We start from the raw sequence: 27,965 nt of genomic DNA on the forward strand, positions 1-27,965 counted from the left end.
TGGTGAAAAATATTTAATCGACTTTCGTTACTTTTACAATAGAGAAGTATAGTAAGACAAGAGTGCTCACTAAATACATCAGTTTTGGTACCAAAAAGAATTATTTTCAGTGTCGACATCTAGCATCGAGTAGCGGAACTATCCGTACCTACTGCTACTTGACAATAGATGTAGCAGTACTGATAATTCCGCTACTCGATGCTAGATGTCGACACTGAAAATAATAGTCTTTTTGGTACCAAAACTGATGTATGATGGAGTGAGCAATCTATGTATTTTTTTCTCTTTGCTTTTACGAAATTTTGTGTCATCTCAAAACTTATGAACAGACGAGGTATTATATCACGATTGTATAAAATATTATATTTATTTATTTATGCGGTCAAAAAGGGTTTATCTATTTCGGAGCCGACTAGTTGTGCGAAGAATTTCTTGGACATCTCGCATCTCTTGCTCACACAGTGGGGACATCTGAAATAGAAACATACAGTTAGTCAAACCAAATTTATCAGTAAATGAGAATAAAAAAAACTATACTCATCCTTTTCATTTGGGTGCTAGTACTAGTGTAAGACAAAGATAGTATGATTCTGTCTATGTTTGAAATGAGACAGTCCTTTGACACATAATATGTGACAGTTAAGTTAACAAGTAGAATTTGTAATTTTGTAATATTAACAAGCAAAACGTTTGAAAAACTTGTTTTTTTTTTATATCACGTCGGTGGCAAACAAGCAACGGCCCGCCTGATGGTAAGCAGTCACCGTAGCCTATGGACGCTACACAACACTAAGTAAAGAAAGAATGATAAATGATAACTCCATAAATCAGTTTTCTTGCCAAAACGCGAGTTATTTCGTAGTCGACATCTAACGTCAAATAGTAGAACTATCAGTACCGCTACTTGACACCAGATGTCACAAGTGTCGCTACTGACGAAAAATGTACTGCTAAAACAATTTACAACTAATATTACAAGCGGAAGGAGTTGAAAATAGAGTTCCGGTGCATCCGGTTATAATATTAGCTGAAAATTGTTGAGCATTAGTTTTACTTTGCCGCTACATCTATTGTCAACTAGCAGAACTGATAATGTCCGCTACTTGACGCTAGATGTCGACTACGAAATAACTCGTGTTTTGGTAAGAAAACTGATGTATGGAACCAATTTTTTAAACATGCAGATTACGTCTGCGAGCGATATTCCAAATTTTATATTTAAAGGAAAAAAAAAAACTTACTGGTGAATTCTCAATGCAACTTGAGACTCCAGTGCCGTTTAAAGATGTAGTCGTCTTACGGTAGATGTCGCTATACGCCACCCCAAAAGGTGTGTATGCATGAGGGAAGGAATGGAAAGATTCGCAAGATTCTGGTAGGCTTCCGTAGCTCAATTGGCAGAGCTAACGCACGGATTGCGGAGGTTGCGGGTTCAAGTCCTGCCGGTAGCGTAATTTTTCCATTTTTTTCCTTTAAATATAAAATTCTGATGTATGGAGTTACCACTCTTTCTTTACTTATATGGGGCATTATCCATGAAAAGGGACCTGATTGTCGATGGCGCTTACGCCGCACAGCGTCGCGCGGCATTGTATTTATATCGACAATAAGGTCCCTTTTCATAAATAACGTCACATATTTCTCTATGGTAGCAGGTCATACCTGTTCAGGAACTGTTTAGAGACCCTAGGGCCTGATTTCATGTGTGTAGCCACCACGTCAGCGAGAGCCGATATGAAAATCGGGTGGTCGTTGGGAGCACTCGCTCGCTCTATTTGTATCACGCCTGCCTGTCAACGAGAAATAATACCATCACTACATAGTATAAAACAAAGTCGCTTCCCGCTGTCTGTCTGTCCCTGTTTGCTTAGAGCTTTACATAGACTAGGAATCCTCTAGACGGAGTTTAGAGCAATTATTTCATGAAACCGATGCTGCCAAAAATACTGGGGTGCGGGGGACGAGGTGAGCGAATCCCGTGCCGTGATTGGTCCGTTCAAAGACACGGACGTCACACAAAGACACTGACTCGAGAATGGAGTAAAACTACCGTATATTTGTGGCAGAGGGGGTAGCGCTACTATGCTCAGCCTAGAGGATGTCTTGTCTGTGGATCTTTAAAACTACGCAATGGATTTTGATGCGTTTTTTTTAAATAGATAGAGTGATTCAAGAGAAAGGTTTATATATGATTTGTTAACCCGTGCGAAACCGGGGCGGGTCGCTAGTTTATTATAATTGACAGAGTGTTAGTGAAGGTCTCCCTTTCAGATTGCACAAAACAAGCTAAAAGAGAACGAGGCTTGGAAAGGCAAAAAAAATGTGCACGGAAAACTACTGAACGGATTTTCATGCGGTTTTCACCTATCAATAGAGTGATTCTTGAGGGAGATTTGGGTGTATAATTTGTTAAGGTTTACCCGTGCAAAGCCGGGGCGGGTCGCTAGTAAAGTTTATAAAATACCGGACAAGTGCAAGTCGGACTCGTCCAGCGAGGGTTCCGTACTTTTCAGTATTTGTTGTTATAGCGGCAACAGAAATACATCATCTGTGAAAATTTCAACTGTCTAGCTATCACGATTCATGAGATACAGCCTGCTGCCAGACAGACGGACAGCGTCTTAGTAATAGGGTCCCGTTTTTACCCTTTGGATACGGGACCCTAAAAAGCACCATAGACAAATATTCCACTCACCTCTTTGGCTACCTCGTCACAGTATTCTATGTCCAATTCGTGCAAAGTTTCTATATGCTCGTTCACAAACGCTATGGGTACTAGGATGAGGTGCTTTTTGCCCTGTTTGGAATATGCCTGTAAATAAAAATAAGTTTTTGGCAAAAAAATCATTTTTGGTACAAGCTTTTATCGCTGACTGTACTATTTTTTCCACAGACAACTAATACTCATCGAGTCAATTCTAAAAACCCCAAACACAATTAGGTTGCGTTGTTTCATCACAGAGTTCCTATGGCCACCTCCTGTCTCCATCATCAGATCAGCTCGATGGTACCATAATATTGCATTGTCACCCGACTTACATGTGTATGCAAAATTTCAGCTCAATCGGAAACCGGGAAGTGGATCAAATTTAACTTGCAAGATTTGATTACAGACCGACAGACAGACAACGGGACAGGTGAAACTAAATAAAATAACGATGCACATGTTTATGACAGCGCTGGTGGTCTAGCGGTAAGAGCGTGCGACTTGTAATCCGGAGGTCGCGGGTTCGAACCCCGGCTCGTACCATTGAGTTTTTCGGAACTCATGTACGAAATATCATTTGATATTTACCAGTCGCTTTTCGGTGAAGGAAAACATCGTGAGGAAACCGGACTAATCGCAATAAGGCCTAGTTTATCCTGTGGGTTTATTTTTATTTTTATACCCATTATGAATGTGCTTACTCATGGCCACAGACTAGCCGAGGCGAAGACGTGGCCTACGATGGAGCGAGCCTGCACAGAAGGTGCCTATTCAACCTTGGGTTGGAAGGTCAGATGGCAGTCGCTTTCGTAAAAACTAGTGCCTTACGCCAATTCCTGGGATTAGTTGCCAAGCGGACCCCAGGCTCCCATGATCCGTGGCCAAAATGCCGGGACAACGCGAGGAAGAAGCATGGGTTTATTCATAAACACCTTACCGGCCTGAATTAGCTATGAATTGTTTGTCTTTATCTGTCGTTTTGACTTATGTATTTGTAAGAAAGGTACACAACTTTGGGAATAAAATTATTTTATTAAATATTTTGACTTGTGTTTTTTAAGTAGTCACACTAATATATACAGTGTCATTTTTGGGCCGTTAGCCATATTTTGCGAGGTGATTAGGTCCAAAAATGACCCTGTATAAATGATAAACTGAAATAGATTAATTGGTACTGAATAGGAGGTGCAAGCGCATAGTGCTTGCCCTTAAGGCTCCGTTAACGATTTTAGAGCCAAAATGTAAAATTGATAGATTTACTCGTTGAAATTGTACTCCTTTTATTACGTAATATCTAAATAATAAGTATTGGTTTCTATTAACACGTCTTCTCATCTTGCCTTTTAATAATAAGGTCCCGAGCGTGCGTCACCGGCAATATGTGAGGAGAAGGGGCAGTTTTTAAAAATTCATCATAAAATTATATTTATAAATTATAAAAAATGATGTATAAGAACAGTTTCAGGAAATGTTGTAGATTGTTTAAGTATCAATATTACGTTGAAATTAAGTCGATTTTCACGAAAAATGTTCACTTGTTTTGAAGTAATTTCTGGTGGAAATTGATTTCGTATAACTTTCATTTACTCTCGTTCAGAATCATATAACAAAAATGTAGTCTATGCAAGTTGGAGTATAGGATATGTGTAATACAAAATTACCATTTTTAGCAGTCCAAACTTTACGAAATTTACAAATAAGATCGACTAAATCAGTGCTTTACGTGCGTTTACCTAAACGTCCATCAGAAAAAAAATCATTACTAATTGAGTGAGTCAGTTTTCAAAAAAATGATCTGTACAAATGTAAGATAAGAAGACGTGCTAATAGATACCAGTACTTGTTATTTCTATTACGTAACAAAAGGTGTACAATTTCATCGACTAAATCTATCAATTTTACATTTTTGCGACTAAAATCGATACCGGCCTCTTAAGAGTTGGTCAAAGGCGCCTATGGCGCTTAGCCATCTTATGGCATATAGTCGAGAAATTGGGACGGGTTCCACCGTGGCGGGGTGGCCAAGGGGTTCAAGGCGTTAGCCCGGATTGCTAAAGACGCCGGTTCGAATCCGGCCTTCACCACTGGAGGGCTTCGTCACTTTTTCTTTAATATATGTATTGTATGACCGATATGTATGTAAACGTTTTGTTTTATTTTATTATTATTAGTATTATGTATAATTGAACTTAGGCATAAGGAATGTAATGACTTAGGTTAGTCCTGTAAAATTGCATTTTGCGTTAAATAAAAAAAATAAATAAAAAAAATGACATCTATTTCAGTTTACAAAACATAATTCTACCAAATCAGTTCCGTAAAGTTTAATTTGGGTCAATCAACTATTTCTTGTTGTTATTCCGTCCCATCAGCGAGGAGACAATAGTAGCATAGATTGTTAGAAGAAGTGCTGTACCATGTTCTACTAACATGCTCAGTAGATGTCCCATTATGGAAAGGCCTTATAACTACCATAATATGCAAGTTTGGTTCATTTAAATACGAAAAACCTAGAATTTTAAGAGTGACTCAGGAGACCGTAACCATAGCAATGTGTGACAAGAAAAAGTTGATTAACCCATATCATAGAGAAAAAAATACATAGAGTGCTCACTCCATATATCAGTTCAGACTATTAATTTCAATGTCTACATCTAGCATCTAGTAGCGGAACTATCAGTACTGCTACTTGACAATAGATGTAGCACCGACCGGAGTCTTATGCTGTTGAGATAAGACTTTCCGGTCGGTGCTACATCTATTGTCAAGTAGCAGTACTGATAGTTCCGCTACTCGATGCTAGATGTAGACACTGAAATTAATAGTCTGAACTGATGTATGGAGTGAGCACTCTATGTATTTTTTTCTCTATGCTTTAATTTAATTTATTATTAACTATTAATTTTTTTTTTTTTTATTTATTATTTATTATTTAACTATATATACCTTGATCGCGTCATCGGTGTAAGGCTGGAGCCAGGGCAACGGGCCAACCTTGGACTGCCAGACGAGCCGGTGCGGGTTGGGGACTCGCAGCTTGGACATGGTGAGCGCCACCGTCGCGGCCACCTCGTGAGGGTACGTGTCGCCGCGAGATACCGCCTGTCAAAATAAATACATCACTACATATAAATAAATAAATAAATAAACAAATAAATAAATAAATAAAAAAGTAAATAAATAAATATTATAGGACATTATTACACAAATTGACTAAGCCCCACGGTAAGCTCAAGAAAGCTTGTGTTGTGGGTACTCAGACAACGATATATATAATATACAAATACTTAAATACATAGAAAACAACCATGACTCGGGAACAAATATCTGTGCTCATCACACAAATAAATGCCCTTACTGGGATTCGAACCCAGGACCACGGCTTCACAGGCAGGGTCACTACCCACTAGGCCAGACCGGTCATCACATATGTCGTATAAAACAAAGTCGCTTCCCGCTGTCTGTCGCTATGTATGCTTAGATCTTTAAAACTACGCAACGGATTTTGGTGCAGTTCATCTAATTGCATGCAGTTCAGGGGCGGGTCGCTAGTACGATATAAAAAAGGCGTATCTTTCTGGCACTTACGTCCTTTTAATAAAAATAGAAGTCTGTAGACTTAGTAAACAAACTTTGATGGTAAGCGACCACAACAGCCTATGGACGTTTGCAACGTCAGTGGTGTCACTATGGCGTGTTTTCGTCAATTACATTTCAGTGAATTTTATCTATACCAGGCGTGGCTCACTTCGCGATTTCGTCGTGTTGCTACAAGCACATGCGCCCCACACCAATTTTGGTGTCTAGCATATTATAGTATAGTAGTTACCGCTACGGAACGGACGCCACCTAGCGGTCATATCTGTCATAATAGACACATTTTGTTAGAGTGCTAGTACTATTATTTATTCTGTGTCTATCTATACATAGAAATTATATTTACCTTCAAAGGCAGACTGTGTGCGGTGAACAGTATTAGCACATCGTCCCGCACTGTTTCTTTGAACTTGGCCAGTTTTTCTCTGATCCTCTCCGCAAACACTTCAGCGAGCAGCGGGTGAGTGGCCCAGCGCTCTATCATACTAAATTCGATGTTTTTAGGAACAGATCTGCAATAAAAATAAACTTATCAGACTTGTTTTACTGGGTTATTCCCACTAGTTACCACCAAGTTGTTACCAGTGGTAACTATATTATACTGTTTTTACTATTATACTATATATACTATTTTATACTGTTTTTATTAGTACATATTTAACTCTAACAAAATTTTGGTGGTAACTACTGGGAATAAAAATTCCCACTAGTTACCACCAAACCGAGTTGGTTTGAAAAAGGTGGTAAAAGGTGGGAAAAAAATTCCCAGTAGTTACCACTGGTAAGAACTTGGTGGTAACTAGTGGGAATAACCCGTTTTACTCGAAGGTTAGCTGGAAGATCCCTATAGGGATAAGTTCGCCTTTGTACCTTTATTTCTGTAAATTTTATGTAAATCTGTGTTGTGTGCAATAAAGTGATTAACTACTACTATATAATATAATAAATAAAATATTTTATTAAATTTGATTTGTGTTTTTTTAAGTAGGAGTCAATCTATATATAAACTAGCGACCCGACCCGGCTTCGGACGGGTTAACAAATTATACATAAACCTTCCTCTTGAATCACTCTATCTATTAAAAAAAAACGGCATCAAAATCCGTTGCGTAATTTTAAAGATCTAAGCATACATCATCATCACACAGCGACTGCTATCTACCGCTGAGAGCGTCGCTGGTGCGCTTCAGGTGACTGCAGCATACATACAGACAGACAGACAGCGGGACGCGACTTTGTTTTTACACGACTGCCCAAACAAAAAGAGTGTATTGTTTTCAGCGTTCATGTTTGTATGTTATGTGAGTTTCTTTATTCCACTATAACTTCAGAATGCCCTAACCGATTTAGATGTATGATATATCATTAGAATCCTTACGTCATCCCGGGTGACATAGGATATGTGACGTCATTACTGACATTGACTCAATACGTCATATTACGCAACCTTAAGAAAAAAATATCTTGCAAACCTATCGAGTAGGGTATCAAAATGTAGAGCTTTTATACTATGCGTTCTTCATCAATTCTCATTTACTCAAAGGTTAACTGGAAGAAATCCCTTAAAGGGATAAGTTCGCCTTTGTACTGCCTATCCTGTGCCATAAATTTGTGTTTTGTGTTTTGTACAATAAAGAGTTTATACATACATACATACATACTATGTAGTGATTACTTTACCTGTCTCTGTAGAAGTCTGCTATAGCATTTAAACTAGATCCTGTGGTGGCACAGCTGTACTGAGGATACTGCGAGAATATTATGGCGCGATCCACACCATCCCTAGAACAAGTACAAATTTATTTATATACAGGGTGCTTCCTGTAACAGGAGCAATAAATTAAACTAAAGGCTGCACTCCTCAAACTGACCAACATTTGTTCAGCAACTTTTAAAAATTATGAATCCTTTAGACTTCCTCTTTTTCATACAAAATAAATATTGCCTTCAATGTACGTTGACATCAGTGTGTTTGACGTTGCTTGTCACGCTTTAAACATAACAAAATTTGCAATACATTGCGTCTTAGAATAAACTTTAAAGTGTAATAAAAATCAAAACATGAGTTACTTTCAAAAAGTTGCTGAACAAATATTGGTCAGTTTGAGGAGTACAGCCTACAGTTTAATTTATTGCTCCTGTTACAGGAAGCACCCTGTATATACCAAAAAAGTGTTCTAGACTAGCAACCCGCCCCAGCTTCAAATTATAAGATATTAGCGACCCGCCCCGGCTACGCACGGGTTAACAAATTATACAAAAACCTTCCTCTTGAATCACTCTATCTATTAAAAAAACTGCATCAAAATCCGTTGCGTAGTTTTAAAGATCTAAACATACAGACAGACAGCGGGAAGCGACCTTGTTTTATACTATGTAGTGATTATACACCTAAACCTTCCTCAAGAATCACTCTATGGATACCGGTTAACCCCGGGTTAGTGAAAGGTGCAAGCGGCCCTAAGGTACACCAAGAACAGAGAAAAAACGGTCAAGTGCGAGTCGGACTCGCGTTCCATGGGTTCCGTACATTACCCAATTTTTAACAATGTATTTTGTGTGTCTTTACAAAAGCCGTAGGGGTCGGTTCAAAAACTACGTAATTATGTCCGACTCACACTTGACTGCACATTTCTAATAGGTTTTCCTGTCATCTATAGGTAAAGAACTATTTTGTGTAATTTTTGAAAATTTTAGAAGAGAGTATTGGAGGTAAAGGGGGGAATGGTCGGACAAATAGACAGACGCACGAGTGATCCTCCTATAAGGGTTCCGTACCCAAAGGGTAAAAAACGGGACCCTATTACTAAGACTTCGCTGTCCGTCCGTCCGTCTGTCACCAGGCTGTATCTCATGAACCGCGATAGATAGACAGTTGAAATTTTCACAAATGATGTATCTCTGTTGCCGCTATAACAACAAATACTAAAAATAAAATAAAATAAATATTTAAGGGGGGCTCCCATATAACAAACACGATTCTTTTGCTGTATTTTTTATTGATGGTGCGGAACCCTCCGTGCGCGAGTCCGACTCGCACTTGGCCGGTTTTTTTTTCCTTTTGAGGTACGGAACCCTAAAACAGACATAATATAGTAAAGTAAACTGTGGGACTCACTTTTCCAGCTGGCTGAAAGTATCAGCGGTGAAGGGAGGCACGTATCTGAACGCCACGTAGTGCTTATGAGGTGCTGTCTCCGGAGATAACTGGTCTAGTTTCTTAGTGAGCAGCTCACCTGCGAAATATAGTTAGACTAGATTAGTGACACTGTGGTCAGCACTCCGCAACGGACTATGATTAAGGGGATCCCCCACGCCAATGACCTTCGATCTGAATCCCTTAGTTTTCTAATGTTTTTTGTAGCTTATCATATTAACAACAACGGCTTTAAGCAATATAGTATCCCATATTTACTTCAAAGTTCATAGTCTTCGAGATATTTGGCACCAAAGTTGAACAGGTTTTCTGGCCATAACTTTTGTGTTAATTAGTTTAAAATTAAAATCCTCGACACGTTTTTCGAGACGTCAAAGACGAACCCAAATGTCTAGATTTCGTATATCTAAGATCCTTCATAGCAAACTAGATACGAAAAATATGTTTGTTTAGACAATGTTAGTTGTTTGTTTTGACAATGTTTTAAGAAATCTTATAAAAAAATAAGCGTTAATTTCTTTCAAAATCCGGTCGACAAAAATGGAGATAAAAGATTGAAGAACTGATAGCCGTTTGTCTTATAATTCTATCTGTGGTGCAAAAAAAGAAGATTCGATTCAAAAGTTGTCAAAAATCGATGAAAACCCCAGGTAGCCCCTTAAGCAACATGTATGTAAAGCACAGAGAAATATAAGTAAAGAAAGAGTGGTAACTCCATACATCAGTTTTCTTACCAAAACGCGAGTTCTTTCGTAGTCGACATCTAGCGTCAAGTAGCGGAATTTATCAGTACTGCTAGTTGATAACAGATGTCGCGACAAGCGAAAACTCTAATGCTCAACAATTTTCAGCATTACTATGTGGCCCTTGGCTGCTAAAAAGTTGCCGACCGCTGCTGCTCTATGATGTAAAGATTGTAAAGTAAAAACTCTCTCTTTATTCAAGCAAGTTCCGCTCTCTTTGCTCAAGCAGCGAGATATGGTATAAAGCTGTAGACTCTGTGCGGAAAGAGAAGAGTCGTGGTATGTATTGGGCCCCATACAATCCAGGACTCTTCTGTTTCCGCACAGACTCTAACACTAATCAAAACTGTACCTTGTGTGTTAGTCCACTTGAGTATCGGTGAGCCGCCCCCGATCTCACTGTACTTCTTCTGAACCTCCTCCGTCCGCCTCTTGGCTATCCACGGGCCCAGCCGGCTCTGTACCGGTAGCTGGATCATGTCCCGGTCTGTCATGATGCGGAGGAGGTAGCCACCTACCTGCGGATTGCAATATTATCAATAATTATAATAATTATTAATATAAATCCACTATTACAATCCTGCACCAAACAAACTGTCTCTGTTTAGCCCAATGGTTGACTCATAGAGAATGCCTCAAGGCGTTAAGTCCGTCATTTGTACCCTTTTTGTGGGAATTTGTGCAATAAAGTTTAAATAAATAAATAAATCTAGGCCTGAAACGCTGGTGGCCTAGCGGTAAGAGCGTGCGACTTGCAATCCGGAGGTCGAGGGTTCAAACCCTGGCTCGTACCACAGATTTTTTCGAAACTTATGTACGAAATAAGTATCATTTGATATTTACCAGTCGCTTTTCGGTGAAGGAAAACATTGTGAGGAAACCGGACTAATCCCAATAAGGCCTAGTTTACCCTCTGGGTTTAAAGGTCAGTAAAAATAATAAAATCATTTATCATATACATTTTTTGATAGTTTTATACATTTTAATTTTGAGGTTTAATCGTGTGTGATAGATGGCAGTAAATTTACTGTGACTACAAAATGTACTATGACAGGACCCCTCTATACTATCTATTCTCTTAGGTACTAGTATTAGGACTGTGGGACACTAGGTTATATTATAAATACCTATAGTTTTACCTGGTCCGTGGTCTCTGGGCCCCCCATATTCAACATTATTATGGCAGTCTTGGGCTTGGCACTGGTTGACATCCTCCGCACCAACGCTGCGCTTTTACCTGATACAAAAATTCAAGTTTTTCACAAAACAAAACTGTAAAAGGTTTTCCTGTCATCTATAGCACAGACAACATCTTTATGTCTATAGGTAAAGAACTATTGTGTATTTATTTTTTATTTTTAGACCCAGTAGTTTCGGAAATAAAGGGGGGGGGGGGGACAGACAGCCAGACAGACGCACGAGTGATCCTATAAGGGTTCCGTTTTTTCCTTTTAAGGTACGGAACTCTAAAAAAACAGGGCCTACGGTAAATATGAAACATTATGCATCTATACTGTAATGTAATATACAATTGTACGTTTAATGAAGAGGAATTACAGCTAACAGACAGACAGACGGATAGCTAAGGTTTAGTAATAAGATTCCGCTTATCTACAAATCAATAACTATTGTATTGTACCTATATACAATAGATATTGTATTCTAGATAAGCCTATATATAATAATTCCAGATTTACATTTCACCCGTCATTTTAATTTCGTATTATTATATTACTATAAAAAGGTACCGTAATGTAATAAACAGCATATGTCTCTAATAAACATACAACTTATAGCTTTCCGACTTACAAATTGAAATCATTCTGTTACTTTTCCGGCTAAAAACTTTAGCAAAGTTACTACCAAACCACTATACAAACAAAATATATGGAATATATTGAGATCAACTAAAATTTCACTCTAAACTAGTTGATAAATGTTATCAAATGCCGATTTTCATTAATAAAAACAAATATGAAATTTCACTTCATTGCAACCCAGTAAACCTAAATTTTTGAATGATTGTGATTGAACGAATGGTTAAAACATATTGTCATGTCATACTCATTCATAATGACGTTTGCTTATTTACACCAAGTATTTACATGATATTTACATACGAATTACTATTAATTTTTAATTTGCCTTATTGAAATTTAATAAGATGATTAGAATTTAAATACAGTGAAATGTATATATATCGCACGTATCACATCATATTTTCAAAAAAATAAATGGTTCTCTATATGGGCGTATATGGCAATAACAAACTGGTATTACTATTATTACAAAACCATTCTTCCATTCATGTTCCATTCACCATTCACTCACCGATACATAATAAATGTATGACAGGTCGACGTCAAAGTATTATTTTTGTGATTGTAAAGATAAAATTTTAACTATTCGGTTTTAACTCCTAAGTTTAGGATCAAAGTAAAATGTCCTGCCGTAACGCTTCGCACGCTGGAAGCTGGTATACGGAGAATGGTATGTCTCATTTCCGTATTATTAAATGTTGATTTGGTATTCTCAACGTAGAGGAGTTATACAATGATATTGTAATTTATTGCGTCCATTGTTGTTTTCTTTAATGTGCTCTGTTTTTCCTGCTTTACTGGATTCATCGTATTTTGATTGCTGTATTGTTAAATTTAATATAATTTTTTTTTGGTGAATGACTACGTAAGTCAAAAGTTCAGTGACCTTTTGAATGATTTGTTTCTTTGTCCATTATCTGAGAAAAGTATCTCTATTTCAATAAAAACAATTATTTTTTTACTCTTTTAGGATATAATTTTACGTAGAAAGATGGTAACGTAAATAAATATACATGATTTTAATTTATTGTTAGCTTGACTGACTTCCGTTTAAATTTGTGTTCAGAAATGTGTTCTCATTGTGGATGTAAGGAGCACACTTCAAATTATTTGTTTTTGCTACTGAAAGTAGAAAATAAGTTAGCAACTAATGGTTTTATTAGTAGTCGGCATTGCACGGCACATATATTCCTATTCCTATGTTTTTAAGTTTTCTTCCGTTAACCTCTATAAAAACTTGTGTGAAGTACGAATATATATTTCCGAACGCACCGGAAACGTCGGTTGCCATGACACTATTCAAACGAATGTCATTTTCTCGTAAACAAACGACTAATACACTCCCTTTTTATAACATATTCGCTAATATGTCTGAAAAATCTAAATCGGTGTCATCTACGGCCTCCAAAACGTACAGAACACGGCCTTCGACTGTCGGGCCACCGACTACGCGTCGTTCCGTTGCTCCGTCGAACACAATGAAAGATCGCAACACGCGTCCCACGAAAATCAACAAAAATGCTACTCTGGTCAGCGAGGCCGATTTAACAATGCGTCCGGAGTTCTCTATGCCCGATTTTGAGACGGAAAACAAGCAAGTAGCGTACGGGAAGTTCCTGCGTTCGATGTTGGAAGACTGTTTGCTGGATGAGAAGATTGAAAGGGAGGAAACGGATGTGGATAAACAAATGGCGCTGTTGGCGGACAGGTTTCAAAAGACCATGTCACAGCTGGACAAGACTAATCGACGTCTGAAGGATATATCGTTCGTTCAGGAGCAGGAGAGGTGAGTTACTTCTAGTTGCAATTTTCATGTTTTGAAGTAGTATTTCTCTAAGCTGTACAAAAATTATGTACCTACCTCCTGAACAAGCTGTGTCACTAGAAAACTGTGTAGAAATGACTTGGCCTAGGTGCCCGTACTGACCCTGCCCACAAAGCAGCCGGGCTAGAGCTAGGGTTGCCAGATCGAAAGGCGCTATTATCGGGAAAAAATATCAATTTTTCGGGATTTTGGGACGTAAGTCGGGAAAAAAACATTCAAATTAAAGTAATTGTATTAAAAACAACGACATTTTACATTATTGGCACTACGTCAGCTGCTCTTCCCATTACGGCTCGACGCGGGTCACTCGCTCGCTCGACGACAGTTCGGAACTTGAAATTATTGTTTTATAACGTGAAGCTGTTTTTCGGGACAATTTTCACTTGGTCGGGAATCGGGAACACATGCTAAAAAGCGGGGGAATCCCGCCAAATCCCGACCATCTGGCAACCCTAGCTAGAGCCCCGTCTCCATATCGCGCGGCCAACTATCGAACATTGGCTCGCGCGGCAGCCGCGCGCAATGGATACCGGGTTGGCTCGCGAGCCAACTCGCTGGCTGGGCATTACTTAGCACATGATTGGCGAGATAGACTACCCGTCATGCGCCAATCATGTGCTAGGCCTACAGGAGTTCCTGAGTTCTTTTCCTGAAAAGGGTTTTAATTTTTGTGTTTGTCAGAAATATATGTTCCTGAGTTATGGATGTTTTTCATGTATATAAGTATTTACCTAGATGTAATTATACACATAGGTATAGGTATTAATATTTTCATCTAGAATCCACCAGCCTTATTGAGCGTACTGTGGGACTAGGTTGATGTGTGAAATTTTGTCCTAATAAAAGGCACAAATTGATTGGACTTTCTTTTTCAGACTAATCCAACTGCGCCACGAAGACAACGCTAAAATCTTCGAAGCAACCGCCAACAGTACTGCTCCGGAGATCCTTACCAGCCTGTCCAACACCGAGCAAGCTCACCTAGACAAGCTCGTGACAAAGAACGTTGATTTCGGCTATGACAAGAACAGCGGATACAAGCAGCTACTCGACGCCGTACAAGACGCCATCGGGGGCTTAGAAGAGATCAAGAAGCATTCAAACTTAGATATGAACAAGTTTAAAGAATATGAGAATACTAAAACTATGTCCGAGCAAATGGAATTGAGTAAAATGGACCTGGAGATGCTTAAGACGGAGTTTGAGGTTAAGTTTCCGAAGTTTAGCGAGAGACTGCTGAAGGAGGCTTCGGAGAAGCTTGCTAAAATGGTTGAAGATGGGGAGGAATGAATAGGGAATATTACGCGAAACTAGGGCGCCACTCCCACAATAAGTCACAATCTAAGGGTCTACCGCAAACAAGAGAGTCGAAATTTTGTTATCTAATCTAACCTCTCTATCACTCTTGCATATTCGAGCAATATAGAGGCAGTTAGCCGTTTCGATTTCGCGTTTCCCGGTAGGCCCTTTGTAAACAAACCGCCTTGATGTATCAATGTCATATTTGATTGCCTGTGAAAACTTGTCAAAAAACAGTTTAAGGTTAAGTTACTCTATAGTTTACTAAAAGCGCTAGTGCTGCACTCTGGCGGCAAAACATTGCAGTAACACTCCCTATTTGTATTTACAGTACAGTACGGTGCTATTTTACCGCATTAGTGCGGTAATTAACACTTTACGTGCCTATGTCGTTTTAAAGGCCATATGTAGTGTAAAACGTGCAAATAGGTAATTTGCAACTTGTGTTGATTTAAAACACTCCCTTCGGTTGTGTTTTAATTTATATCGCCACTGATTGCGAATTTCCTATTTTTGCACTTGTATTGTAATACCTATACTACAGTAGATATGGTGCTACTTTCCCGCACTAATAGCAGAATGTGAAAAGAAATAAGTGCAAACTCAAGGGCTTTACGAAAATAATATTCTGTAACTTAGGTACCTAAATGTCTATGTATTTTTATATCATGTAAATTATATGTAGTTTGTTAAATACCTTTGCGGTTTCTTTCATTTCCCTTTAACTTTATACATATTATTTAGAAGTGATAAGCGAACGAAATTTTCCTAAATTACGAAATTTTCCTAAATTACGAAATTTTCCACATGAATTAAATCTCATTTTTATGTAGATTTCCTTTATTTCTTGTGATTATTTTCAATAAACTAGGGCATTTTCATTGCTAATTAGGTACCAAATTTACCTCATAATTTGCCTGATTTACAACGTTATTCTAATGCTAAACAATTGGTGTATTCCTGGTGTATTCCCATTTGTCCTCGCCGGGCAATAGATGTTTTCATACAAATAATTCCCATTTGTCCCCGCCATACATAAATAAATCTGGTGGTGGTCATGTAGGACGGGGAGAAATGGGAATACACCATTAAAACCAGGGACTAAATACCGGTATGTTTTTTAGGGTTCCGTACCCAAAGGGTAAAAACGGGACCCTATTACTAAGACTCCGCTGTCCGTCCGTCCGTTCGTCCGTCCGTCTGTCACCAGGCTGTATCTCACGAACCGTGATAGCTAGACAGTTGAAATTTTCACAGATGATGTATTTCTGTTGCCGCTATAACAACAAATACTAAAAACAATAAAATAACGATTTAAGTGGGGCTCCCATACAACAAACGTGATTTTTGAACGAAGCAACGTCGGGCGGGGTCAGTACTTGGATGGGTGACCGTTTTTTGCTTGTTTTGCTCTTGCTCTATTTTTTGTTGATGGTGCGGAACCCTCCGTGCGCGAGTCCGACTCGCACTTGGCCGGTTTCATACAAATTAACCGGTATATTTTTGCGCTTACTCTAGCTAATGTGATCAATTATTACGGTTACCTAAATACTATTCTATAATATCAAAGAAATATTGTGAATGCTATGAGATATTTTGATTTTTAGTTATACCGGTAATGGTCCCTGATTAAAACCGCGTGCGGTGTACAGTCAACGTTAAATACTTTGTAGCAACCAAAGTGGCCAAATAGTTCGGTACACCATATATTTAGGGCCACCCCACATCTGGCGTCATTCGAGCGTCGGCGTCGGTCAGCGCTATGGAAAATGACGTCGCTGCGCAGTTGCGTCGACGTTGCTTCGAGCAGGGCCATAGAGTTGTAGACGCCGACGCTCGAAAGACGCTAGATGTGGGGTGGCCCTTAGTATGGTCAGGTATGGTGTACCGAACTATTTGGCCACTTTGGTTGCTACAAAGTATTTGACGCTGACTGTACCTTGGTCTGACCTCTACACATATTATCTGTTGCAGGAAACGAGCTCTCCCGACAGCTGGACCTCTGGCTGTCCAAGGCGGACCTCAGCCATGGACCCGCGCGGGCCATTATCGCCCCGTAAGTTTATATCATGTTAAACGTCTAACTCTCTCGTCTAAACTCTCTTTTCCTGCGTGTGTGTGTGTGCGTGCGCGCGTGCGTGTATGTGTGTTTGTGTGTAAGAGAGAGAGAGAGAAAGAGAAAATAAATAGGTCGTTTAGTATTTTAGTTATTTTTATATTTCCAGTCATGCCGGCTACTCATACTGCGGCGCTTGCGCCGCCTTCGCGTACCGACAAGTCAGCCCTGTTGTTGTGTAAGTATGTTTAGTAGAGATGCACCGGATACTCGGTTACTATCCGGTATCCGGCCCTTAATTTACATTAAGTTTTAGTACCAAAAAGACTATTAGCATCGAGTAGTGGAACTATCAGTACTGCTACTTGACAATAGATGTAGCACCGACCGGAAAGTCTTATCTCAACAGCATAAGACTTTCCGGTCGGTGCTACATCTATTGTCAAGTAGCAGTACTGATAGTTCCGCTACTCGATGCTAGATGTAGACACTGAAATTAATAGTCTAACTGATGTATGGAGTGAGCACTCTTGTCTTACTATATTTCTCTATGCCGGGACTCATACTATCTCTATGCCAAATTTCAACTAAATCGGTTCAGCGGTCGTGAAGAGGCAACACACGGACAGACACAATTTCGCAATTATAATTAGTATGGATATAATTACTACAAAAATGTTAAACGTACCCTTTTGACACTGAAAATCAGCGTCGTAACACAACTCATGTGCTACGACACATGCTGAGTGTTATCCTTTTCTGGAACCCCTCGCAACATTGTTACTTACCTACTAATTTACCTAGATTTAAGCCTATTTTACTGTTGTTGTGTATGTGTGTTTCGAATAAATTATAATTCATTCATTCATTCATTCATTCCAGCAAACGTATCTTCATCCTGGGCCCCTCGCACCACGTGCGGTTAGGAGGCTGCGCGCTCTCGTCGCTCGACAAGTACCAAACACCGCTCTACGACCTCACCATAGACAAACAGAGTAAGCGCCACTTGCACCATCCCACTAACCCGGGGTTAAACGGTCAAACCTTTGACCCAGGGTCAAATTGTACTGGTAACCATGGTAACTCCAGGTTTAACCGGTTAACCCGGTCTTAGGTAAATTCAGTCTTAGGATTCCGTACCTCAAAAGGAAAAAACGGATCACTTTGTCCGTCCGTCCGTTTGTCTGTCAAGACCCTTTATCTCGGGAACGCGTGAAGGTATCGAGTTGAAATTAAAACTGTATACTCAGATCTACAACAGTCCCTTAAAGCTGTGAAAAAAATCAAACTTCTAAGTTTTTTGTTATTTCGACACTCTCAAGGGAATCAAAGTTTATGACTAGCAATATCGTCTTATACTACAAGTAGATACAGGGAAAACTCTCAAAACTATACAAGTATACATTTTTGACCTATACAGACGACCGGTCTGGCCTAGTGGGCATATTATATGTATGTACCTACCAATTTGTACTGAAGCCCTAAATTTCCTAACCTCTGCTAGTGACTAAAATGCTTGTTTATCCCCCAGTTTACGTGGAGTTGGAGGCGACGCGGCAGTTCGAGTGGATGGACGTACAGACAGACGAAGATGAGCACTCCATAGAGATGCACCTGCCCTATATAGCTAAGGTCATGGAAGAGTAAGTACTAGCACATAATAAGTATAGTTTGTAGCTTTCTAATAGACCCCGAAGGCTAATCCTATTGTCTATTGTTAAGAAAAACCGCTCGTGCCACGTGCCACAACCACCTGCATAAAAAATCGGTACTTCGGTTACTGAGTGCCGGCGAGTCGAACGCTACAGAACCAGTCTAAAATGTGTCATCGAGATGCGTAACAAAGGCGCGTTATCGGAGAGCGCACCTACACTGGTTTTTTGAGCGTTGGACTAGCCCGCGCTCAGGTGCCAAATAGAATAATTAGGACCCTTTTTTGCAGGTAAGTAGCACGTGCGGTTTTACTGAACAATAGACAATAGGATAAGCCTTCGGGGTCTACTAGAAAGCTACAAACTATAACATTACTACCGTACAGAAAGGACACTTCCTACAAAACCGAAGTATGACAGCGATTCAGGGTCGAATCATGATATCCCTTTCTAACTTATGGCACTATCCCTTTCGGCTATTTAGGGTTGTCAAAATTCAAGCCATTATCTTATGTGTGGTCGTGCACGCAAACGGACGTCAAGTTGTGTCAACCCTAATAATTGCTCAGAGCAATGCTGAGCCGAACGGAGCCGAGTTTGCCCGAAGTTAGTTTGGCTTAGAAACAAAAAAAACACTTTCTTGGGTGGGACATGAACCCACGACCCCCGGATCGCTAGCCCGGTGCTCTTCCATCTGAGCTACCAAGACCTAACCCAATACAGCGAATATTTCCACCATACATATGAGCCTTAGGCAGGCCCTAGCGACATCTACCGTAAGTGTTATACTTCTTAAACGGCTACCGGAGTTCCAAGTAATGAATAAATAGACGCATTAAGGCGGTTTGTTTACTTTTTATTATAGTGGCGCCCCCTACGCAAAGTCTGGCGTAACAATCCCTATTAAAAGCTTTTCATTTTCGTTTCTGAAAACTGTGCCCAACTATAGTTCGTTTTTTTTAGCATTAGAAATAAGGTAAACAATCTTGACGTGTCTTTTTATTGAAAAACACGATTTAAAAATAAATTACGGCAAATATGCAACAATTATGAATCTAATACGATCATTTATATTCTTCTGCTTTCATAAGTATAGCCTGACCAGTAATATATGATAATTGTCAAGAGGGCGCTGTTATTCTCATGTATAGGGTGACAGTTCAGTGTAGTATGAAAAAATTAGTTCCAGTGAAATTCCGCAACATGGCGCACCCTCAATAGATCCTGGTTCACCTATAATAGTTACTGATTTTTTAAAAGCGTTTTTCAATTAAAAGACATGTCAAGATCGCTTACCTTCTGCTGTATGGAAATGGCCAGTATGGAAAGCTCTCAACAGACTTAGGACGGGAGTTGGTCGGTCAAAAGATAATCTTCTGAGATGGGGAATTGGGCGACAAGGTGATACATCCTGCGAGTGTGGAGTCCCTCAAACAACAATACACATGAGACAGTGTTCTCTGTGCTCAACGACGTGCACTGAGGAAGATCTCCTGAGGGCTACACCCCGAGGGCTGGAAGTGGCAAAGCATTGGCAGACAAAAATTTAGTTTTAAGAAGTTTGATCCCTTTACACGAAAAGAAGAAGCTTACCTTCTTTCTAATGCTAAAAAAAATGAACTATATATATAATTTATTACCCACGTGTTTTACTTTTACGAGTGCTATTAATATTTTTACGTCACCCTAGCTACGTTACGTCACCGTAAGTGAGATTTTCTTCCCGATACCTACGCGAGAAGAAAATCTCACTTCCTGGCCAAGGCAAGACGTAAAACTTTATACAAACCACGGGCGGTAATTTGTAAAGCCCCAGGGGGCCGATTTTTGAATTTCGATCGCTCGATTTCGTCACTCGAAAATCGGTGGAAAACGGCGAAATGCTAATTTTTGAAATACGAGCGATCGAAATTTGGAATCTATTGGTATTGACCACTCGATTTCAATTCTATTAGTAGAGTAGTATACAACTATTGTAGTGTAGTATACAACTATTTATAATTAACAATATTGAGATAATTTAGTTCAGTAATTTGACATTGGTACACATTGTCATTTTTTTTCTCTTCAACATGATTCTATACTGCTTATTTAATATTTGTAATTTAATTTTGTAATAAATATTTGAATGCTGAAATTCCAGCCAGACATGTAAAGAACTGAATTTGTATATATTGACATCTTATGTATAACTCGTGTTTTATCAAATAAACGATTATCTTATCTTATCTTAGAATTTAAATGCCTAGTAGTGGATATATTAATTAACGAAATACACGATATCGAGTGGTCGAAATTCAAAAATCGGCCCCCAGATCGCATATCAGAAATCAGAAATATTTATTGTATAAACTGTGTAGGTACATATTTATGGACCTGCGATCTGAAACATTTACGAATTCACCTCCCTAGGTATGTACATATGGTGCTACTTTCCCGAACTATAGTTCGGTTTTTTTAGCATTAGAAAGAATTTGAAAGAAGGTAAGCGATTTTGACATGTCTTTTAATTGAAAAATACTTTTTAAAAATCAATAACTATTACTTCTGAAAGCAGAAGACTATAAAAGATCGTATTAGATTCATAATTGTTACATATTTACCGTAATTTATTTTTAAAATTGTGTTTTTCAATTAAAAGACACATCAAGATTGTTTACCTTATTTCTAATGCTAAAAAAAACGAACTATAGTGCGGGAAATAGCACTTTCCGTGCGTATGTTGAAAATGTAAAGTGCCATATGTACTGTAAAACGTTGTACGATACACGTGCGAACAGGTAATTCGCACTTGTATCGTAATGTGCTATATTTTTATTTTTCAGATACAAAACCGGCTTCACGATCATACCTATACTCGTAGGATCATTAACGCCTGAAAAAGAAGCTAAGTGAGTTAAATACATATTGCCTTTTTTAGGGTTCCGTACCGAAAGGGTAAAAACGGGACCCTATTACTAACTAAGACTCCTCTGTCCGTCCGTCTGTCTGTCTGTCACCGGGGTGTATCTCATGAACCGGTGATAGCTAGACAGTTGAAATTTTCACAGATGACAACAAATACTAAAAAGTATGGAACCCTCGGTGGGCGAGTCCGACTCGCACTTGTCCGGTTTTTACATGCTTTTATTTAACTTTCAACCCATACTTGAAGTGCTATACATATGTATGGAGTCGCGCGTGAACGCAACTCGTGCTAGCAGGTCAGATGTATGTATGTATATTCGGGTCAAATCTTGCAAGCCAAATTAGACCCACTCCCCATTATTCGATTATCTTTTATCTTTATCTTTATCTGTGATAAAACAAAGCTAACTATAAATTGTGTAAAAATGTTTTTAGAATTGTCTCGATGAGTATTAGTTGCCTGCGGAAAGCAAAGTACAGTCAGCGATAAAAGCTTGTACCATAAATTTTTACCAAAAACCGGCCAAGTGCGAGTCGGACTCGCGCACGGAGGGTTCCGCACCATCAACAAAAAATAGAGCAAAACAAGCAAAAAAACCGTCACCCATCCAAGTACTGACCCCGCCCGACGTTGCTTAACTTCGGTCAAAAATCACGTTTGTTGTATGGGAGCCCCACTTAAATCATTATTTTATTCTGTTTTTAGTATTTGTTGTTATAGCGGCAACAGAAATACATCATCTGTGAAAATTTCAACTGTCTAGCTATCACGTTTCGTGAGATACAGCCTGGTGACAGACGGACGGTCGGACGGACGGACGGACGGACGGACAGCGGAGTCTTAGTAATAGGGTCCCGTTTTTATCCTTTGGGTACGGAACCCTAAAAACTATGTTTTTTCTAGATACGGCGCCATATTAGCCCCCTACCTCGCAGACCCTCAGAACCTGTTTGTGGTGTCATCCGACTTCTGCCACTGGGGCTCGCGGTTCCGCTACACCTGGCGGGACTCCGCCCGCGGGCAGCTCCACCAGAGCATCGAGTGGCTCGACAAACAGGTGACACGAGAGAGGAGAGCGGACGACACGCTCCCGTGTAGCCCTACAGCAGACCCTCGGAACCTGTTCGTGGTGTCATCCGACTTCTGCCACTGGGGCTCGCGGTTCCGCTACACCTGGCGGGACTCCGCCCGCGGGCAGCTCCACCAGAGCATCGAGTGGCTCGACAAACAGGTGACACGAGAGAGGAGAGCGGACGACACGCTCCCGTGTAGCCCTACAGCAGACCCTCGGAACCTGTTCGTGGTGTCATCCGACTTCTGCCACTGGGGCTCGCGGTTCCGCTACACCTGGCGGGACTCCGCCCGCGGGCAGCTCCACCAGAGCATCGAGTGGCTCGACAAACAGGTGACACGAGAGAGGAGAGCGGACGACACGCTCCCGTGTAGCCCTACAGCAGACCCTCGGAACCTGTTCGTGGTGTCATCCGACTTCTGCCACTGGGGCTCGCGGTTCCGCTACACCTGGCGGGACTCCGCCCGCGGGCAGCTCCACCAGAGCATCGAGTGGCTCGACAAACAGGTGACACGAGAGAGGAGAGCGGACGACACGCTCCCGTGTAGCCCTACAGCAGACCCTCGGAACCTGTTCGTGGTGTCATCCGACTTCTGCCACTGGGGCTCGCGGTTCCGCTACACCTGGCGGGACTCCGCCCGCGGGCAGCTCCACCAGAGCATCGAGTGGCTCGACAAACAGGTGACACGAGAGAGGAGAGCGGACGACACGCTCCCGTGTAGCCCTACAGCAGACCCTCGGAACCTGTTCGTGGTGTCATCCGACTTCTGCCACTGGGGCTCGCGGTTCCGCTACACCTGGCGGGACTCCGCCCGCGGGCAGCTCCACCAGAGCATCGAGTGGCTCGACAAACAGGTGACACGAGAGAGGAGAGCGGACGACACGCTCCCGTGTAGCCCTACAGCAGACCCTCGGAACCTGTTCGTGGTGTCATCCGACTTCTGCCACTGGGGCTCGCGGTTCCGCTACACCTGGCGGGACTCCGCCCGCGGGCAGCTCCACCAGAGCATCGAGTGGCTCGACAAACAGGTGACACGAGAGAGGAGAGCGGACGACACGCTCCCGTGTAGCCCTACAGCAGACCCTCGGAACCTGTTCGTGGTGTCATCCGACTTCTGCCACTGGGGCTCGCGGTTCCGCTACACCTGGCGGGACTCCGCCCGCGGGCAGCTCCACCAGAGCATCGAGTGGCTCGACAAACAGGTGACACGAGAGAGGAGAGCGGACGACACGCTCCCGTGTAGCCCTACAGCAGACCCTCGGAACCTGTTCGTGGTGTCATCCGACTTCTGCCACTGGGGCTCGCGGTTCCGCTACACCTGGCGGGACTCCGCCCGCGGGCAGCTCCACCAGAGCATCGAGTGGCTCGACAAACAGGTGACACGAGAGAGGAGAGCGGACGACACGCTCCCGTGTAGCCCTACAGCAGACCCTCGGAACCTGTTCGTGGTGTCATCCGACTTCTGCCACTGGGGCTCGCGGTTCCGCTACACCTGGCGGGACTCCGCCCGCGGGCAGCTCCACCAGAGCATCGAGTGGCTCGACAAACAGGTGACACGAGAGAGGAGAGCGGACGACACGCTCCCGTGTAGCCCTACAGCAGACCCTCGGAACCTGTTCGTGGTGTCATCCGACTTCTGCCACTGGGGCTCGCGGTTCCGCTACACCTGGCGGGACTCCGCCCGCGGGCAGCTCCACCAGAGCATCGAGTGGCTCGACAAACAGGTGACACGAGAGAGGAGAGCGGACGACACGCTCCCGTGTAGCCCTACAGCAGACCCTCGGAACCTGTTCGTGGTGTCATCCGACTTCTGCCACTGGGGCTCGCGGTTCCGCTACACCTGGCGGGACTCCGCCCGCGGGCAGCTCCACCAGAGCATCGAGTGGCTCGACAAACAGGTGACACGAGAGAGGAGAGCGGACGACACGCTCCCGTGTAGCCCTACAGCAGACCCTCGGAACCTGTTCGTGGTGTCATCCGACTTCTGCCACTGGGGCTCGCGGTTCCGCTACACCTGGCGGGACTCCGCCCGCGGGCAGCTCCACCAGAGCATCGAGTGGCTCGACAAACAGGTGACACGAGAGAGGAGAGCGGACGACACGCTCCCGTGTAGCCCTACAGCAGACCCTCGGAACCTGTTCGTGGTGTCATCCGACTTCTGCCACTGGGGCTCGCGGTTCCGCTACACCTGGCGGGACTCCGCCCGCGGGCAGCTCCACCAGAGCATCGAGTGGCTCGACAAACAGGTGACACGAGAGAGGAGAGCGGACGACACGCTCCCGTGTAGCCCTACAGCAGACCCTCGGAACCTGTTCGTGGTGTCATCCGACTTCTGCCACTGGGGCTCGCGGTTCCGCTACACCTGGCGGGACTCCGCCCGCGGGCAGCTCCACCAGAGCATCGAGTGGCTCGACAAACAGGTGACACGAGAGAGGAGAGCGGACGACACGCTCCCGTGTAGCCCTACAGCAGACCCTCGGAACCTGTTCGTGGTGTCATCCGACTTCTGCCACTGGGGCTCGCGGTTCCGCTACACCTGGCGGGACTCCGCCCGCGGGCAGCTCCACCAGAGCATCGAGTGGCTCGACAAACAGGTGACACGAGAGAGGAGAGCGGACGACACGGCTCCCATTTCCCTCTCTGCATATTGACACTTCCAGCTCTGGTGTTGTTTTCTAAGGCCCACTAACCCGGGGTTAAGCGGTTAAACCGTTAACACAGTGTCAAATTGTACTGGTAACCATGGTAACTCCAGGTTTAACCGGTTAACCCCGGGTTAGTGGAGTGGCGCAAGTGGGCCTAATAGGTTTTCCTGTCATCTAAAGGTAAAGTAAAACTATTTTGTGTATTTTTTTTCAAGACTGTAGACCCAGTACTTTCAGAGATAAAGAGGGGGGGGGGGGGAATGGTCGGACAGACAGACAGACAGACGCACGGGTGATCCTATAAGGATTCCGTTTTTCCCTATTGAGGTACGGAACCCTAAAAACGAACGATAGCTGGTCAAGCAAATCTTGTCAGTAAAAAAAGGCGCGATATTCAAATTTTATATGGGACGATCCCTTCGCGCCTACATTTTTCAAATTTGCCGCCTGACAAGATCTGTTTGACCAAGTATATATACTTATAGTTCTATTTTATAAACGGTCTATTTTATTTCAGGGTATGGACATCATAGAGACGATGGACCCGCGTTTGTTCACAGAGTACCTCAACAAATACGGTAACACCATATGCGGCCGCCACCCCATAGGGGTCTTACTACAGGTAAACTAGTGTTTAATAGACTACATGACTAATTTTCATTTATGGTATCAATCGATCGGGTTTGTTTTTAGGATCAAATGTCTATATGGGACCCATTGCATTAAAGTAACACAAAAGTCAGAAATTGTAGTCAAAGGCCGACAGTCGCACTTCACTCGCGAAACGCCCTAAACAAAACGACAAGGGAACGTGACGTCAAGGCCTCTGGGAGCCCATCTTGTAGTATGGACAAAACAAGACAATTGCGTTTTTGTCGGTGAAATATTGCGTTTATGTATATAGTTGCAATACAATATTTTTTTGGATGAAATGTAAGGAATCGAATGGTACCCTTACTTTTATCGTTACTGGAAGTTAAAAAAAAACTTAAATTTTGAAACTTTCAGGTCCTGTATTTTTGTAATTTTTCAATATTTTATTTTAATATCCACATTATTGTGATAAATTGCTCGTTTGCTATCTATTTTACTAGATTTTGTTATAAAATTCAACATGTGTCATCATCCCTATTTCACAAACGGGTCTAACGCGATATATTTTCATTGTTTTTACCTTAAATTCCAACGTTTCAGCTGAGTTGCACCAGCTGTGGTCACGGAAAGACTGACCACTTCCGTGACCTTCGTCTTTCCGTGACCACAGCTGGTGCAACTCAGCTGAAACGTCGGAATTTAAGGTAAAAAAAACTGGCCAAGTGCGAGTCGGACTCGCGCACGGAGGGTTCCGCACCATCAACATAAAACAAGCAAAAAAAACGGTCACCCATCCAAGTACTAACCCCGCCCGACGTTGCTTAACTTCGGTCAAAAACCGTTTGTTGTATGGGAGCCCCACTTAAATCTTTATTTTATTCTGTTTTTAGTATTTGTTGTTATATCGGCAACAGAAATACATCATCTGTGAAAATTTCAACTGTCTAGCTATCACGGTTCGTGAAATACAGCCTGGTGACAGACGGACAGACGGACGGACGGACGGACGGACGGACAGCGGAGTCTTAGTAATAGGGTCCCGTTTTTACCCTTTGGGTACGGAACCCTAACAATGAAAATATATCGTGTTAGACCAGTTTGAAATTAAATATGTGTACAAAACGCGAGTTTAAAGTGTTATATAGGTAAACTAGTGTTTCTATGAGCTGTAGACTTCGTGAGCATAACTTAATAATTGTATGGCACCGCCATTTTGTAAAAAAAAAAACCGAAAACTGAATCTCATCTCCTCATCACGTTGTCCCGGCATTTTACCCCCGACGCGATTAGGAGTCTTAAAAGAAAATTATGTGGGCCCGGGCCTCCCAATCTGAAGATTTTTTTTCCTTTAAATGTTGTTTAATTCCATATACCTAGTATTTTTTCCATACATGCTTTAATATAGAGCATATAAGGAATAAGTAACATTACCATTGACTTTTAATTAATTTGAATTTGGAATACGTATTTTTTTTTATATATGTTTTTTATTTGGTACTATTTTTTTTATGTAAACTGTTCCATCAACAGGCCGTATCGAAGCTGGCGAACTCCTCGAACGCGCCAAAGATGTCGCTAAAGTTCCTCAAGTACGCGCAATCTTCGCAGTGCATGACGCCGCAGGACTCGTCTGTCTCGTACGCCAGCGCGTCGCTCGTCTTTGAGTAGGTACACGGGTATAGTGGGGTATACGGGGAAATACGCGCAGTCCACCACGCCGTAGCACTCCTCCGTCTCGTACGCGAGCGCGTCGCTCGTCTTCGAGTAGGTACACGGGTTAGTGGGGTACACGCGTGTAGGGTACACGGGGAAGTACGCGCAGTCCACCACGCCGCAGGGCTCCTCCGTCTCGTACGCCAGCGCGTCGCTCGTCTTTGAGTCAGGGATCG

At 42.0% G+C, this 27,965-nt stretch overlaps 3 protein-coding genes and 2 non-coding genes across 5 annotated transcripts; 3 read left to right on the top strand and 2 right to left on the bottom strand.

Moving 5' to 3' along the window:
• Window positions 1-354: 354 nt before the first annotated feature.
• On the bottom strand, window positions 355-15,880 carry LOC134660284 (ferrochelatase, mitochondrial). The gene is made up of 10 exons (XM_063516034.1): window positions 15,792-15,880; window positions 11,344-11,441; window positions 10,557-10,722; window positions 9,423-9,540; window positions 7,985-8,086; window positions 6,651-6,816; window positions 5,654-5,809; window positions 2,696-2,812; window positions 1,663-1,790; window positions 355-471 (listed from the first exon to the last, which is right to left on the bottom strand). The coding sequence occupies exons 2-10, from the start codon at window positions 11,413-11,415 to the stop codon at window positions 375-377; spliced, it is 1,122 nt and encodes a 373-aa protein (XP_063372104.1). The 5' UTR covers window positions 11,416-11,441; window positions 15,792-15,880; the 3' UTR covers window positions 355-374.
• On the top strand, window positions 4,719-4,791 carry Trnas-gga (transfer RNA serine (anticodon GGA)). The gene has a single exon. It is a non-coding gene; the product is annotated as a tRNA-Ser (tRNA).
• LOC134660295 (protein MEMO1) lies at window positions 12,566-27,763 on the top strand. The gene is made up of 9 exons (XM_063516046.1): window positions 12,566-12,694; window positions 17,123-17,204; window positions 17,374-17,442; window positions 18,087-18,199; window positions 18,736-18,847; window positions 21,682-21,747; window positions 22,668-22,821; window positions 26,000-26,104; window positions 27,607-27,763. Exons 1-9 carry the CDS (start codon window positions 12,646-12,648, stop codon window positions 27,742-27,744), a joined length of 888 nt encoding a protein of 295 aa, XP_063372116.1. The 5' UTR covers window positions 12,566-12,645; the 3' UTR covers window positions 27,745-27,763.
• On the top strand, window positions 13,304-15,139 carry LOC134660326 (uncharacterized). The gene is made up of 2 exons (XM_063516074.1): window positions 13,304-13,810; window positions 14,725-15,139. The coding sequence occupies exons 1-2, from the start codon at window positions 13,314-13,316 to the stop codon at window positions 15,137-15,139; spliced, it is 912 nt and encodes a 303-aa protein (XP_063372144.1). The 5' UTR covers window positions 13,304-13,313.
• Window positions 19,493-19,565, bottom strand: Trnaa-agc (transfer RNA alanine (anticodon AGC)). Its single transcript has one exon. It is a non-coding gene; the product is annotated as a tRNA-Ala (tRNA).
• Window positions 27,764-27,965: the final 202 nt, after the last annotated feature.

Source organism: Cydia amplana, chromosome 26 (assembly GCF_948474715.1).
Source record: "Cydia amplana chromosome 26, ilCydAmpl1.1, whole genome shotgun sequence".
NCBI lineage: Eukaryota > Metazoa > Arthropoda > Insecta > Lepidoptera > Tortricidae > Cydia > Cydia amplana.

What these genes read in the sequence shown, in the direction of transcription:
- LOC134660326 (XM_063516074.1), top strand. Translation starts at nt 13,314, where the DNA reads ATGACACTATTCAAACGAATGTCATTTTCTCGTAAACAAACGACTAAT. An exon ending in TTCGTTCAGGAGCAGGAGAG is followed by an intron (nt 13,811 to 14,724) that starts GTGAGTTACTTC and finishes TTTCTTTTTCAG; the next exon opens with ACTAATCCAACTGCGCCACG.
- LOC134660295 (XM_063516046.1), top strand. Translation starts at nt 12,646, where the DNA reads ATGTCCTGCCGTAACGCTTCGCACGCTGGAAGCTGGTATACGGAGAAT. An exon ending in AAGCTGGTATACGGAGAATG is followed by an intron (nt 12,695 to 17,122) that starts GTATGTCTCATT and finishes TATCTGTTGCAG; the next exon opens with GAAACGAGCTCTCCCGACAG. An exon ending in GCGCGGGCCATTATCGCCCC is followed by an intron (nt 17,205 to 17,373) that starts GTAAGTTTATAT and finishes TTATATTTCCAG; the next exon opens with TCATGCCGGCTACTCATACT.
- LOC134660284 (XM_063516034.1), bottom strand. Translation starts at nt 11,415, where the DNA reads ATGTCAACCAGTGCCAAGCCCAAGACTGCCATAATAATGTTGAATATG. An exon ending in ACACCGATGACGCGATCAAG is followed by an intron (nt 2,813 to 5,653) that starts GTATATATAGTT and finishes TTTTATTTACAG; the next exon opens with GCATATTCCAAACAGGGCAA. An exon ending in TCTAAACAGTTCCTGAACAG is followed by an intron (nt 472 to 1,662) that starts GTATGACCTGCT and finishes TTTCTATTTCAG; the next exon opens with ATGTCCCCACTGTGTGAGCA.